At 40.6% G+C, this 14744-nt stretch overlaps 1 protein-coding gene across 2 annotated transcripts; it reads right to left on the bottom strand.

Annotated features, from left to right (window-relative positions):
* Positions 1 to 554: 554 nt before the first annotated feature.
* Positions 555 to 14574, bottom strand: fam219aa (family with sequence similarity 219 member Aa). Of its 2 annotated transcripts, XR_013771328.1 has the most exons (7): positions 14390 to 14574; positions 8952 to 9048; positions 7797 to 7890; positions 7072 to 7152; positions 4289 to 4343; positions 3422 to 3684; positions 555 to 3339 (listed from the first exon to the last, which is right to left on the bottom strand). XR_013771328.1 is itself a non-coding variant. In XM_079241492.1 (6 exons), the coding sequence occupies exons 1-6, from the start codon at positions 14447 to 14449 to the stop codon at positions 3526 to 3528; spliced, it is 546 nt and encodes a 181-aa protein (XP_079097618.1). In that variant the 5' UTR covers positions 14450 to 14574; the 3' UTR covers positions 555 to 3525. The 2 variants fall into 2 exon arrangements, 1 of the variants encoding a protein (XP_079097618.1); XM_079241492.1 differs by having other exon boundaries at positions 555 to 3684.
* Between the last annotated feature and the right edge of the window lie 170 nt (positions 14575 to 14744).

Genomic DNA, 14744 nt, shown 5'->3' with positions numbered 1-14744 from the left:
TTCTATCTCATCAGCCCGTTTCTCTGTCTTCTTCTGACTCGGTGTTACTTCTTGCAAACGTGGACACACACTACTGTTAACTGCTTGGATTCAAGGCATCTAGGTAAGCCACCATTCACCATCTGCTCCAAAGGGATCAACTCAAGGCTAATCACAAGTGCCCCACCCCTCCACCCCTCACACTCTCTACTCTGCTCATTTCTGCCTATCAATCAGTCGGTCTCAATCATTCCTGCCCTGATCATAATGTCACTTCCTTCAGTGTTTTACCACAAACATAGGTTGTGTTGAAGACGTCCAGGAGTTGCATGTTTCCTCTCATACAGACAACCGACTGAGCCTGCAGAAGTGTTGGGCAGGATAAAAACTGAATCGAAATTTAATGACACAATTACAAACTTGAGATATCGAATATTTATTTATTTTTATGCTGCACTATTCACAGAACTGTAACACTGTTAAAGTCTAAATGGAACCAGTTCACAATCATAATGACAAGCATCTGACAACAGAAAAATGTCTGCATGAATATGAATCATTTTCCACCAAAAAAAAAAAAAAGAAATAAAAACACAACTGCATTTAAATAGCTTGTTTTACAACAAATCATCCTCAACTTAAAAGGTTAGTCAAGCCATTTCTCAGTTGATACAACTCTGAGTGTTGCACTCCGTCGAGGACATGTGTGTAAGTCCGATGGGCTGACGCTGCCATGTGGTCGATCACACACGCTATCTGTACACAATCCCCTCAGGCGGTAGCTGCATTAGTGACATTTAAATAAAAATAAAAGTTTTAAAAAATGCAAACAGTGCTGATAATGTCATTTTTCTACTTTGGGGTATTCATCTGAACGGACTACAAACACATGGCACCTTTTTGTAAAGAACTTTTTAAAACGTGTGTGTGTGTACATCTGTAACGCTGCATTTTCTGTCATCTCATCTGAGAACATTTTAATAAAAGACTGAAATACTTCTTTTGTAGCATTCCTTTATGTATTTGGAATTCTGCATTTCCTCTCAGCGAGTCACTGATGTTGCTTTTGTTGTCGTTTCTGTTGCAATCTAACTTTTCTATATTTAAAAAGAAAAAAAAAAAGTATACATCAGTAAAATGTTAGTTATGGCAAGTTGATGTGACATCTAAAATCATCCAAATAAATTTTAAAATATTAGATTGTGGATGCAAAAAGTTTTTGGATCCCTTAAACACCAGAAGAAAGAGTGCATGCAATGCTAAGTGCACACACACTTCAACTGTAGGTTAAAAGACGCATCTCTGTTAGCTTAGCTCAGCGCTAATTAGTTTAGTAAAGTTGTTTAAAGGGAGAACTTCTCGGGGTGTTATGATGAGGATATGGTTTACTCCTGTAACCTATAGTTTAAGTGTGTTTTAGTGGCCCAGCCTAACTTTATTATACTTTTCTCAGCAGCAGCATTGAACTGCAAAATGTCAGAAAAATGTTCTCATCGCTATGAAGCTCACAAACGTCTTTAGAGTTATGTAAACATATAAGAAAATAAAGCAATAAGTGCTTCCAAACAGAACAACTTTTTATTAATACCAGTAGGTAGCAGATCCGACACGTGCCAATTCAATTAATGTTCAAAAACTATTATTTTTCATCATACTTCAATGACAAGAACCCAGCTGGACGGTGTGACAGGAACAAAAAAAGTCATTGATATCGACCGGACAATTTAGGAAGACGGACCGGTCTGTTCCCCTAACGCTGAACGCCAGCGATGCGAGGAAGTGGACTAGCCTTACAGTCATGTGACTGAGCATGAATTTTACTCATCGGATTGGAGGGCTAGCGTTTGGATTTTGTGGAATTGAAATCGGACAAGTTCTGGTTAAGATTTACTACATTTGGAAGTTGTTTAAAGGCAAAACAAAATGTAACACTACAGGCAGCTCCGTTCCCAGCCCAGGTTGGTGGAGTTTTCTTTGTTCTAACTGTTGCAAACACATTTTCCTCGTAGATTCAGGAGACAAATGTGAACATAAACCAAAAATAAGTTTGATATGTGTTGTATTTATTTCTGGTGCAACATAAATAAAAGTTAGCGTATCTAATTTTGTTTCGTTACTTGAATCAATCGATACCAAATGGAGGATAAAGGTAGCCACAGAGGGAGGAAAAAAAACTTAAATGTTGAAAAAAGATGCACTAAAAAAATCATTAAACAATGGAATAGTAGCACCCTGAATGGAAATCTGTGAAGCATTAACAGTACACAGCTGTATCTGCTACATGTACAGCTCTCATCCGGACAACGCTGGAGGGATATGCACACATTATTCATCATAGAAAACAAAGACTTAAGGTAGATTTTAGGGGGAAAAAAGTAGCATTGCTGTGCAAGCAGGAGCTTCTTATTTCACAACAACTAAACATTAAAAACATTCCCTTCCAAGCATTTTGGCATCGCTTCACACACATTCCTCATAAGCCGGTTTGACAACCAGGACTGTCTGGTTCTAAGCCTTTTTGTCCATCTGTTTATTCCCTCATGTATTCCATATTCTAACCATCAGAGTGGAGGCTAACATGGACAAACACACAAACTACACACTAATTCACAAGCTCACCTCTTCCATTGTTGAATCTTTTTTTTGTTTTGTTTAGATCTACTGATGTTGCCGTAGATGATCCTAGATATGACTTACTCTGCTTCACAAAGCACATAATGTCTCCTGTGACTGTGGCTGAATAGGAACTGATAACTTATCTGCACATCTGACATTAGGACGCAGCGTTAACAGGCAACATGCATTTTTCACCTTATTTTAACTGAATATAAAACAGGTATAAGCAGTACAGTCTCAGTGTGACGGATGGAGTATTACCTCAGTGTAAAGAGCGTTTAGCACTAGTGTTTTATGAGCAGCTCAATGGTTTCCCACTATTTCTCTGGGCACGACCAGACATACGTACAGTCTGACATATATATATATACACAGGAAGACAAAGCAGACTGGTCTGAACGAAAGAAAGGAGGAATCGGAGGGGGGGAAGTCGCCACTGCCAAACTTCCAATCCTCTCTTGTCCAGCGTAAATGACCATCAATTATACACCAGCAGAGGAAGTCGACTGCTTGGACGGTCCACTGAGACGGTAATGACAGCTCGTCATTTGGCTGATCATCCCATTTTGTTGTTTCTCTTCTTCCACAACATCCTTTATTGTCCTTGTAAACCAGAAAAATCCACAAGCATGAGATGGAATTCAAATGAAGAAGCAAAAGTAGCTTAATTTCCCTCGAGGTAATGTTTCTGCCATCAGTCGAGTCCCCGTTGAACCAACAGCGCAGAAGTAAGACGCACACATCCTGCCATAGGAGGAACATGCACAGGTACTGTACATATTCTGATTCTCATTTTCTTCATTTATAAACTCTTGTTTTTGTTTACCCTTTGTGCCTCAGCCAGATAGTAGTTTTTCTCTTCCTTGATGCCACGCTGGTCAGCAGTTGGCCTGAGGGCAGGTGGCAGGAAGGACGGGCTGTGTGGAGGTGCTACTGGATTTGACAGGCGGTGGAGGGGGCAGCCTGGCAGCACATGCAGGTGGGATTGACTGCTTTAGGCGGGATCAGATCCAGGTCTTCGTCATCTGGAATCTCATCGAGCCGGTACCCGTCCTTCAGGAGCTGGATGTTCAGGTCCTGGTTGATTTGCTGCAGAAGCAGAATAACAAAAAGAAACATCAGCGAGACGGTTTTATCAAATCTTACGACACGCAAAGTTACTGTCATGGTTCAAGAAATATTTATCATTGATCCTTTTTAAAATCTTAATGGCTCAAATCAATAAAACTTTGCAAAATGCAGACATTTTGTCAAACAATCAGGCTGTTGATGGCGATGAGTGGAGGAAAGAGGCAAAAACCAAACATAAGAAATGAAGTGTGGGCTGTTTGGATGGAAATGATGGAAAAAGCAGGAGTGGGCCAACTTCAGCTCCACAAGGGCCGCCGTCCTGCAAGTTTTGGATTATTTTTTCATATTTATGCATCAATATGTTTGACAAGAAGCTGCTGAGGAGAGCCTTTTCATTTGAATCAGCTGTGTTGGATCTAAAACCTGCAGGATTGCGGCTGTTGAGGAGCGGAGTTGGACACTCCTGCCTAAAGGAGACAAAACACATTACTTGGATGAGTGCACGTAGACCTGGTGTGACAAAGGACGACGGTGTTCACATGGTGATGTTTGTGGTTTTGCCAGATGACGCTGTGAAACAATATAATATGTGTATAGATACCTGGTCCCTCAGACATCTCACCTCGGCTGAGGAGTATCCTGATGAAGAGTATCTGGACATGTCGAAGTCATCATCACTGAAAGACAAGAGACATCTTAAGCTGGACACAAAAGATGACGGCTGTTAATAAAACAAAAAATACATAAAAGTAACCAGATATAACTGTCCTGTAATACATCTCAGCTCGATGCTGCCTGAACTTGTGGTTGAAGTGAAACGCTCACACATTTTAAAGTGGACGACTCCAGTTTGTTAGCCTGACTTGTGTAATAAGATGTTTTATTAATAGTCTATAGACTCTGCTTAGCCTAAAAACCAAAAACCTCCAGTCAGCAGGAAGCTGCGTCTCCAGTACCCCAAGAATCAAATCAAATCAAAGATACTTTATTCATCCCCGAGGGGAAATTCAAGGTTCAAGCCAGCTCGTCCAAGGTTTGACATAGACATGTAGCATTAATGACAAAAAGAAATACAGAACCAAACTGAAGCTTAGGCCCCGCAGCCAGTTTTACCGGCGCCGCCTTATAACAGATAAGACCAGCGATACATTAGGATCATTGGGGGGGGGATCATGTAACACTCATGAGGTGTTTCAGACGTGCTACTGTAGAAGTAGATTGTTTGTAATGAAAACATTTCTTTTCCGTATTTACACTTTACCCAACTCAATCTGCTGGTTTCCTTATATAGGCTATTGTGAATTGGTTTCATTATGTTTTTTTCCATGTCTGTAAAGCATCTTGAGATGGTATTGCTGTGATTTGACGATATATAAATAAAATTGAATTGAATTAAATTGAATAACGTAGATGGGTCATGTGACCACTTTGTTTCAAGTCACGATGGCTTTTATTTTGAAAAAAAAACTGCTGCTTATCACACCATCGTAGGCACAAACTGTAAATCTCTCACCGTTTCAAAAATACAAATGCATTAGTAGTTAACTTTATCTTATTGTTAAAGCAGTCCAAGTCATCGGGGATGTATGCAAACATAAATAAATACATTTCCTTAATGCACTGACTGGAAAAAGTTGCAGGAACTCTCTAATTTCAGTTACATCAGTTGCTCACAAAGACAGGCACATTCAGGAAGTCTGATAATTAGCATCACGATCGATTTCTAAACTGCCATAAAAATCCAAGAGGATGACGTGTGTTGCAACATTAGCAGTGAAATATGTACCGATTAGAAAGTAACTAGTAAAGCTCCCAGATGGGTGAAACAGAAATGAAGGGAACTGTTTAAGATTCAGAGTTTTGGAAATCAACTAGCGAGATATAAAGCCAAGACGGGCTTCGCATCAGAGACATAAAAAGGAGCGTTGCATGCATTTTCTTGATCTTCAGCGTTGAACCTGCATATTTATATTTATCAGAACAATTTCTCCGCTGCAGCAGAGTTCATGCCCATACGGTATGCTTCTGGTAATTCCCATCAACACAGTTTTATGCTGAATCTGTTACAGGTATGACATGAGAACAGTTGTCAAAATGAACTAAAGATGATTCTTAATGAACATGTGGGGATTATGGTGAACAATAAATGTGTCCGTTTTCTGGCACTGCAAGAACAGAGCGCCGCACCAAAACACTAATGGCTCAAGCAGGGAACGAGACTAAAGTTTACCACAGCCACAAATAATACCAGATTTGATATGAAAACCTTCACCACACACACACCGCTCCTAAAGTGATGCAGGTGTGAAACACCATGTAGTCATGTCATGTTTTCATGCTTAAAAAGACTGACCACCGTGCTGCACAGACACCACACAGCACAAACAATATTTACAAGAAAAACACTGTTTTATGCATTGGTCCCTAGAAATGTAAAAAAGATTAAAGTCTACAGTAAGTGCTGCAAATATACTCAATAAATGTGTTATAGAGGTCTGAGATGTTCAAAGAAATAAAAAAATAAAGGCTTTAAAAATCTACGGTTTGGCTGCAATGCCAAAATATGCACAAAAAAGGCAAAAGAAGTGTCATTCAGATGTTACTTTCTGGATGACAAAAGCTTTAAATTACTCCAGACTACAGTCGCTGTGACAAAGTTAACCTGACAGCACACCAGTCAGACCAGAGGAGATAAATATGCTTCAACTTGACTCATAGCTGCAGATGCACAGCAGATTCTTCTGTGCAGGTGGGAGGATGACAAGATCCTGCTGACATTATTAGCATTAATAAAATGGATGAATGATCAGATTCTATTTTAACTATCTTTTTCTTATGTTAACCCAGCTAAGTGTCTGATCCCCATTACCGAGTTATCCCACCGCCCCGCACAGAGCCACACTGTGCAAAATGATCGCACTTGAATCGAAAACGTGGACAACAAACGAATAATTGTCCAGAGTTGTTGTGAGTTACGTAGCTTGTCAGAGAGTTTACATGATGCAATGCATGATGTAAGCTTGGTAGGCGCCCAGAGATCTGGTTTTACACGAGAGGGTTTGCCTCATGGCGACATGTGGCAGGAGGGGGGGTGAAGAGTGGGGCTCATCTGTGTCAAATACAGACCTGCTGGTACAGAGAGGGGTGGGAAGTAAGCGCTCTCTCTCTGAGCTGCTTTTGCCTGCCCAAATCCTCACCCCGCTGTCCTCTAATCCTGAGCCCTGGGAGAGGCTTTGCCCCCTTTTTAGGATCCCTTCTGTTAAGAACTCTGTCAAGTTGCTCTATAGATTAATGCACCATGAAGACAAACAAAGAGGTCCACAAAAACAAGACGGTTTCTCTCTTCAGGTCATCTCTGTTCCTTAAACATACATGTTTTCACTGGATTTCATGCGCTGCGCTTACCTGTCAGTGTCCAGCGCTACCAGAGGCTTCTCGTCCGGGCTCTGGTCTAAAGAGGAGTAGCCTTTGTTTGGCACCACCAGCCTATAAAAGAGTCCAGCAAACTTTAATGGGCAACCAGTAAAAAGTTCCATGATGAAACAAGAGTGTTTGTTGCAAATGTGTGTCTCATTAAATCATAAAAAACAGAACACTGTATTTCTTCTAAGTATGACATTAAGTCCCCCAGAATTAATCTGCAGCCTCCGCACTGCTGGCAGAGCTAAATTATCTTTCCGCCTCAGAGTTTCAGGGTTCAGACCAGTGGGTAGCCTTTCTTTTATTTCCACTAATCCACCAGGGAGTGGGATTAAAAACATGAGCCAGTTGTCAATGCTGCAGGCTGAAGCAGGTTTATGCTCCGTGGTTCGGACTCTTTTTTTTTTTTTTTTCCCCCCACATTCATGCTTACAAATCGTCTAATTTCTTTTCTCCGAGAAGCCTTGTTGTGCACTGATTGGATATAACATTAGGAAGTTTGCTGGCATCCCAAGCTGGCTGGCAGCAATTAAAGCCTTAAGAAGCACGACACACTGTTGTCATGCTTTTGCTTTCTGAGTCGGCCGCAGGATTTTGGGCTGAATGGTCCAAAAATATAATGCTTGTGATGCTAATGAATGCAGAATGTAACATTTGTGGTTGAATTAGTCGACATAACGGAGAAACAAAGAGGCAGTGGAAGTTGTTACCTTGTCCTGGCATTCTTCTTGGGTTGCTGATTGACAGGACTTCCCACGGTGCCATTCTTCACCGATGCCTTCCTGGCGAGATCCCTCTGTTTCTCTGGGCAACACAGGATGTGAGGTCATCAGTAAATGCATCAGCTGAGGTAAAACCATTAACATAACAGGGGACTGTGATGTGATAGCAAACCCATTATGAAGCCATTTGTGATAGTTGCTCACAGAGTCTCTACTATCACATGAATATATTGATGACCAGAAAAGCACTTGAGGAGCGCAGACCTCCGTCAAGCAGCTCATTTCTACCCTTATTGTTATTTTCATAGTCCAACATTTATTCTGCATGCATACACTATTAGACTCTTACTTTTTTTTGCATGTTTGTTTTATTTGTTCTCTTGCAGTGATGAAAACTCCAAATATCAAAAAAATTTTCCTGTTCCGGATGGTAGCATCCAGAATTTTGCCAGGATCCAGATCCAGCTTTGATAAAATCTTGTCAAAGCTGTTGTGAACTTCTCCTGCATCATTCGGCCGAGCACCCTGGACATTTATTGTGGTGTTATATGCATTTATACTGAAAATGACCCAGTCTCGCAGTGATAAAGAATCCTTCAAAAGCTTCCTGGATCCAGATGGAGATCCGAATCACTCCCAACATTTAATAGAATCTAAATTAGACCAAAACCAGACAAACAAACAGATAAAGGTCGGCAGTAACGTCACCTCCTCTGTGGAGGTAAATATCATTAAATGATGTCATTGTCTAATATAATCATTTCAATCTCAGGATACTATTGAAGAAATCAAGAAAAATCTGGGATTTTTTCATTAGATCAAGTGATAAAAGTTCATCATAAGGTGTTTACAAATAAATCTGTCTGAGAAGATGGATGAATATGGCTTTAGTAAACAGTTTTCAGATGCTGAATGGAAGATTTAAGAACAACACTGGAAAACAAGCTTTCTGCACACAACTGAATAAAAAGAGGAGATGATATTTCCTGATTTACTTCTGATCATCTGACACTGTTTTTTTTTTCTATTCTTTTACAAGCAGTAAGTCAAACATTTGTTTTCTTTGCTTATTAATAAGCCTGTAATATTAGATGTGAAGTCATGTCATCCGTTGATGTGCATTTGAAGTGCTGGTTAATATACCTATTTGGACCTGTAGCGGCGAGGGCTTGTAGTTCATGGCCACAGTCTCCCCCTTATTGTCGGGTTGTGCCTCTGAAGTGGAGGACGCTGCTGGGTCCTAGAAAAGGAGATGCAGAATGAAGAAAACACTCCATCTGTACACTAATAGTCCAGCTTTCTAACCTGATGTGCTGTAGAACCCCAAAAAACCCTGTTAGAGGGGAGAAAGGAGGGGTGTAGTGTAAATAAATTATGCAAATAAAAACATGATTGCAAACCGTTTAAACACTACAATCACATGGGGATTTGTAGTTAATACCACAGATCTGTTCCTGCTATGCAAGATCACTTTAGCACTCAGACTCACCAGCTGTTTGTCACCGTTCTGCTGAAATGTAAAAGTTCCTCCCTCTAAAACAAGTTAGCACCAAATCCATGCACACAAACACCTTAATTTTTATATGATAGACATTGAATTAAGTATTGATGACAAGCTTCTTCTCCCCTTCAGACCAGTGGATGTTTAAAGACGAGGAAAGTTTTCCATTTTGCATGTTTTGTCTCATATTTCACATGTAGCGATGAATTGTTCGCTGGCAGTGATTTTCATTATGGCTGCACAACATTGGAAAAAAACGTCAAATTTACTGCGAAATGAAAAAATACAAAAATTTCAACATGACGAACGGTACTTTAGGCCTATCGCAATAAGCAATAAGTCAATTAATCGCAGATAAGAAGAAATGTGTGCAATAAGTTTGCTGGATGCAATCCTTTTCATTTGTCTTTCTCTCTCTCTCGAGTGCCACATTTGTTTAAGACAATATTAACTAAACACAGCAATACAACAAGCTTCCATCTTCACATCAACTTCTGGGAAATAAAAAACCCTTAACAAGCAGGCTAGCTCCATCTTCCCGACTGTCCACGATCACTGCGGTGTTTAACCAACAGATTAAGTACAACCAGGACAGTGCAACATGGTGTACACTCAGTGTGGTTGTTAAAGCGATGCTGCCATTTAACATTATTAAAAAAGGTGAATTTTCTAAAAATATTGGAAAAATTTCACAGCCAGTATGAATAGCCTGGATGAACATACATGTTAGAAACGGCAATTCCACAACTTTACGCAGACATGAAAAATGACATTTATCTTTCCACCTCTGGTCAAGTCCAAACCTGTCCCCTTATATGAGCTTTACTATAGACTATGTAACTGTGTTACATGATGTTTAGAGACTATATGTTCCAGATAACCACGTCACCAAAACCCCAGGAGAAATCCTGATCTGTTGCAGCAGACTGGGGACTAGATGAGCATAAACTAGTCTGCACATAAAGCTAAATGTTCTTTAGAAATTAAAGTTAGTTCTTGAAATGGTGTACTTGCATTATTATGGCATCATTGTTATTTTAGTTGAAAATGGTCTCAAAATGACAACAATAATCGCTTAGAGCAATATTATCGTCTATCGCAATCATTTTTGAGACAATTAATCGGATGGCAAAATTTGTTACCGTGACAGACTTGTGATCTTGTCCCTTTTTTGTTACATTTACATTTTCTGTCTGTAATTGAGAGTTTTATTTTTGTAATCTTTTATTGCTTGCTTTTCCTGTGCTAGGTCCTGAGTAAATATTTCATTTAGTCATGTTTCATATAAATAAAAATGGACGGGCTCCCAATCTGCATCTGCATGTCCTCGATGGACAAAAGGAAAAAATGAACATATTGAGTTCATTTGCCTCCTACATTGCAGGAGCTGCAGTGTGACTATTGGACACACACACATTGCAATGACAAGGTATATTGTGCACCTCTAATTTTCATAAATATTCCTGAGCCCACAATGAAACTTGGTTTTCAGCCTCGTCTGGTGTATATATAGATTTTTATCTGAATTCTCTGAGCTTTCCTCTTCATTTTTACTTTAGAAAGTGTATAACATCAACCACTATGTCATATTATCAATAACATGAACCACGGTGGGTCCCTGACCATCCCCAAACTGCTCCAAGGACACTAAAACATGGCAACCCACTGCTCTCTAGTAAATCTACAGATGGTAAAATGCAAAGACTAATTTCCCAATCAGGATTAATAAATTGAAAATACACCTGGGTTTTGTTTCTCAGCAACATGGACTTCCACCACTGCAGTTTTCTACTAAAACAGCTCCAAACACTTTGTGCTTTGCATCCACAGGGTCAGTGAAACTAGCACAACAGACTCACAACTAAGATCCCAAAATCGATTCATCAGCAGCCAAGAGAAAACAGCTTGCTTCAGAGCGTGTTTGTGTAAGACAACCTGGCAAGATCACACTAACCTACTATAGCTGCTGTGCTGCTGCATCAATAGGCCCGAGTGTTGGTGGATCGCTCTCTCTTATGTGTGAGCAAGTGGTGATGGCCTGAAGGGGCGGCCTTGTGAGAACAGAGGGGGCTGCTGTTGGTTGTCTGGTTTCCCCAGACTGAGAGAAGGGGAGCTGGGCGACGCTTGGCCTGCTCTACTGACAGAGCTCCATATTATTTCCATCCTACAGGCCTGCCCTTGTTGCACGCTTAGAAACGTCACATGCACAAGAGCTGCCAGGCATGTTGCAATACATCCAGCATCTCTGCTTCTGTACTCAAAGAACTCTCCAAGTAATTAAACATCTGAAGACACACAAGCTCAGGCCTGTTCTTTGGATGAGAAACATTTCAGGCGACATTTTCAACGCAGATTTAAAAATAATAATAAAAGAGGAGTCCTTTAATATTTTATTTCTTCTTTTACATTTATTGTCAACCTAGAAATGAAATGTTTACTGTGACAGAAAAGTTACCTCCTTCCACTTCTCCGAACATGGGAAGAATTACCAATATCACTTTCATCAAGTCGCATCTGGAGACAATGCAGGAAGACTGAAACAGTCCATATAATACACACAAGCAGTGGGAATCACAGCACCCGGATGATGTATTCTCTCTGTAACAAGCACGAGCCTTTTCTGCTCTGTGACAGGCTTTTCCCTTAGATCATTAGGCTTACCCTCTGGATTCCCCCCCCCCCTCCTTTTCTTTACACTTCCCTTCAGACAGATATTGTGATGATGCAGGATCACACCGTCTGTCAAATAAGTCCTTTTGAAATTTTCCAGGAGAGCTGGTGGTGAATAATGAAAGGGATTCCTTATTAGGCTGCTCGTGACAGAATTTGCCGCCACTTCTAAGAAGCAGCAAAAAGCTGGTACCCCACGATAAACAAAGCTAAGACTTTTTCTGAGTCTTTAAATGCAGCATATTTCTGATTAACAAAATGAAGCCCTTTTTGAACAGGTAAGAGGGATTTAGAAAATGTCTAAAACATATTTAGATATTAAGGAAGAGCCGTTAGACTCCTGAAGAACCAGACAGCTGACAGCTTCTAATAAATGATAAAGTGCTGGCCTATGACTATGACGCTTGGGGCAACGCATTTTATGTGTAGCAGTAAAACATGGCCTATCACCCTGATATTCAGCATGTGTTCACACAAGCCTACACTCATTCATGATCACGTATGCACACATGGGTTAGAGAAATGACCACTCTGCATCGGTGTCATCTGTTTCCCACTGGTGACTCCTTCTCCGTCTCTGATGATGAAGAGCTACAAGGTTGCTGAGACGGCATAAACACCAAGCGATTGGTAGGATTATGCATCGTGGCTGCCCTCTGACCAATAGTAGCCAAGACTGATACATCAGGTGACCATTAAAACAGCTGAACGCTATCAAAGCGGGTGCATAGTGAAATCTGTGTGAACTGTGCAGCTGTAGTTATCACTCTCAGATGTCCTCGTATTGAACAATCTGTGATTGTTTGCAAAAAAAACAAAGATGTCTATATATTTTACAATTTCACTGGGGAAAACAAAAGGGGGAGATAATTTAAATGCATCACTTAATGCTGTTTTATTTGAGCAAAATTGGCAGGTGTAAAGTGTATTCATCCTGTTTTTGGCATCATAATTAAGTTATTAGCATTAAAATACACAGCCACAGCACCTGGGATCCTGGTACGACTGGAAACTGTGTAAATGTGCCAAGAGGGGGTGTTTGAGAGGTTGCGATTGTAAAACACACAACCAGAACATCCAAAAATCCTCACTGAGTGACAGACCAATACAGTGTGAGATATAAATATTATATGTTATGTTCAGCTGAATAAAAAGAATTTTCAATCAATTATATATCACTCAATGAGCATTAAGAACAGAAACTAACCACTGACACTATCTCTGGTTTTAGTCTGAAAGCCACAAAATCTTGGTAGATAAAAAATGAGGGCATACAGATAATAACGATGAGAAGAAGAAAAGGACGAGGGGAAGCATGGATAGGATGGACTGGGGAAGGAGAAGTCTGCTTATGTTTAAATCCCTGAGGCAAACACTTAGAAAGTGGAAGCTTTCAGAGACGATGCAGAAAATAAGGCCAGTTTTCAGGATTGTTTATAGTTAGAAGTTTACCTCAAATCTAACTAATCACAAGCTAGTTAAAGGAATAGGAACAGTTGTTTAGAATAGAGTATAATAATAGAGTTTTGCTGCAATAACTGGCTACTGTTGGACTATGCAACAGTATTATTGACAGATCACTGGTCATTTTGAAGCAGACACTCCTCTCACACGCCTGATAATGGTTCAGTGTGTGACAGGGCTTTAAACAGTGATCCACTTCACCCGATCGTTTGGTCTCACACCCAAGGCCGGATTATGCAATGGGCATTATGGGCACAGGCCCAGGGGCCCACGCCCACCTGGGGCCCATGTAAGGAAAACACCAGCAGTTTGGACATAAAACAAAATGTACATAGAAGCCAAGCATTACACCACAGTGTCCAGTGTGTTGCCATTGGTACCAATGGCTGGGAGATGTTAGAAAAGTCGTTTCACAGTGTATCATTCACAATTTTCATAATGTTGCGGTGGGAAAGGGGGCCCCTGGAACACTCTGGGCCCAGGGGCCTGTGCACTTTTAATCCGGCCCTGCTCACACCCATCCCGACCCAAATAATACGTCACCAAATGACTAAATGTAAAAATAGTGAGCTTTGCCAGCAATTGATGCAAACAAGCGCGTACTGACGTGGGTTTCACAGACTCTCCATCTTGGCAAAGTGCGTAGTTTCATTAATCCCATGCAATAAAGTGAATTCTTCTTCATCCTTCATATGTTAGACGCGTATCTGTGTGAATATTCAGTAGGGAAAGCGATGGTAGCCATCATTTCATCTTAATCTGGTCCCTGCACACTCATCATGAAGATCCAGTTTGTTCCGAAGATGCAAATAGCAATCCGTTAGCTCACGCACAGATTATGTGACACAGCTGTCACGATTAAATACAGACCAGACAGGAATGTTACATTTGCATGCGATAGAGACTGATTTGCATAACAAGATGTGTTTTTTGTCTTTCCTCTTACCAAAGGCTGCGTCTCTCCGTTGACAGGAGGCACCTGGAACCTGTCGATTTCTTCCATCATTTTGGCAAAGTGTTACAAAAACGACGTAGATATCTAAAATAAACGTTTAGTTTGATCTAACTCTCCCGGTTAATGGTGCTCGGCGGTCGGGATCCCTCGTTCATCAGCATGTTAGCAGCTCGTTTTCCTCCATCCTGCCTGACAGAGGTGACTCGACAGCAAAACAGCAGTACCGCCCTACTTCCGGGTCTATTGAATATTCATGAATGAATCTGTCCAATCACAGAGGAGTACACTCGGAAATACGTTATGAACTATTTTCATCTATATTCCTTACTGTTTATCTAAAGTCCTT

Source organism: Telmatherina bonti, assembly GCF_933228915.1.
Source record: "Telmatherina bonti genome assembly, chromosome: 6".
Lineage (NCBI taxonomy): Eukaryota > Metazoa > Chordata > Actinopteri > Atheriniformes > Telmatherinidae > Telmatherina > Telmatherina bonti.
This window is presented reverse-complemented; position numbering and strand designations above follow the sequence as displayed.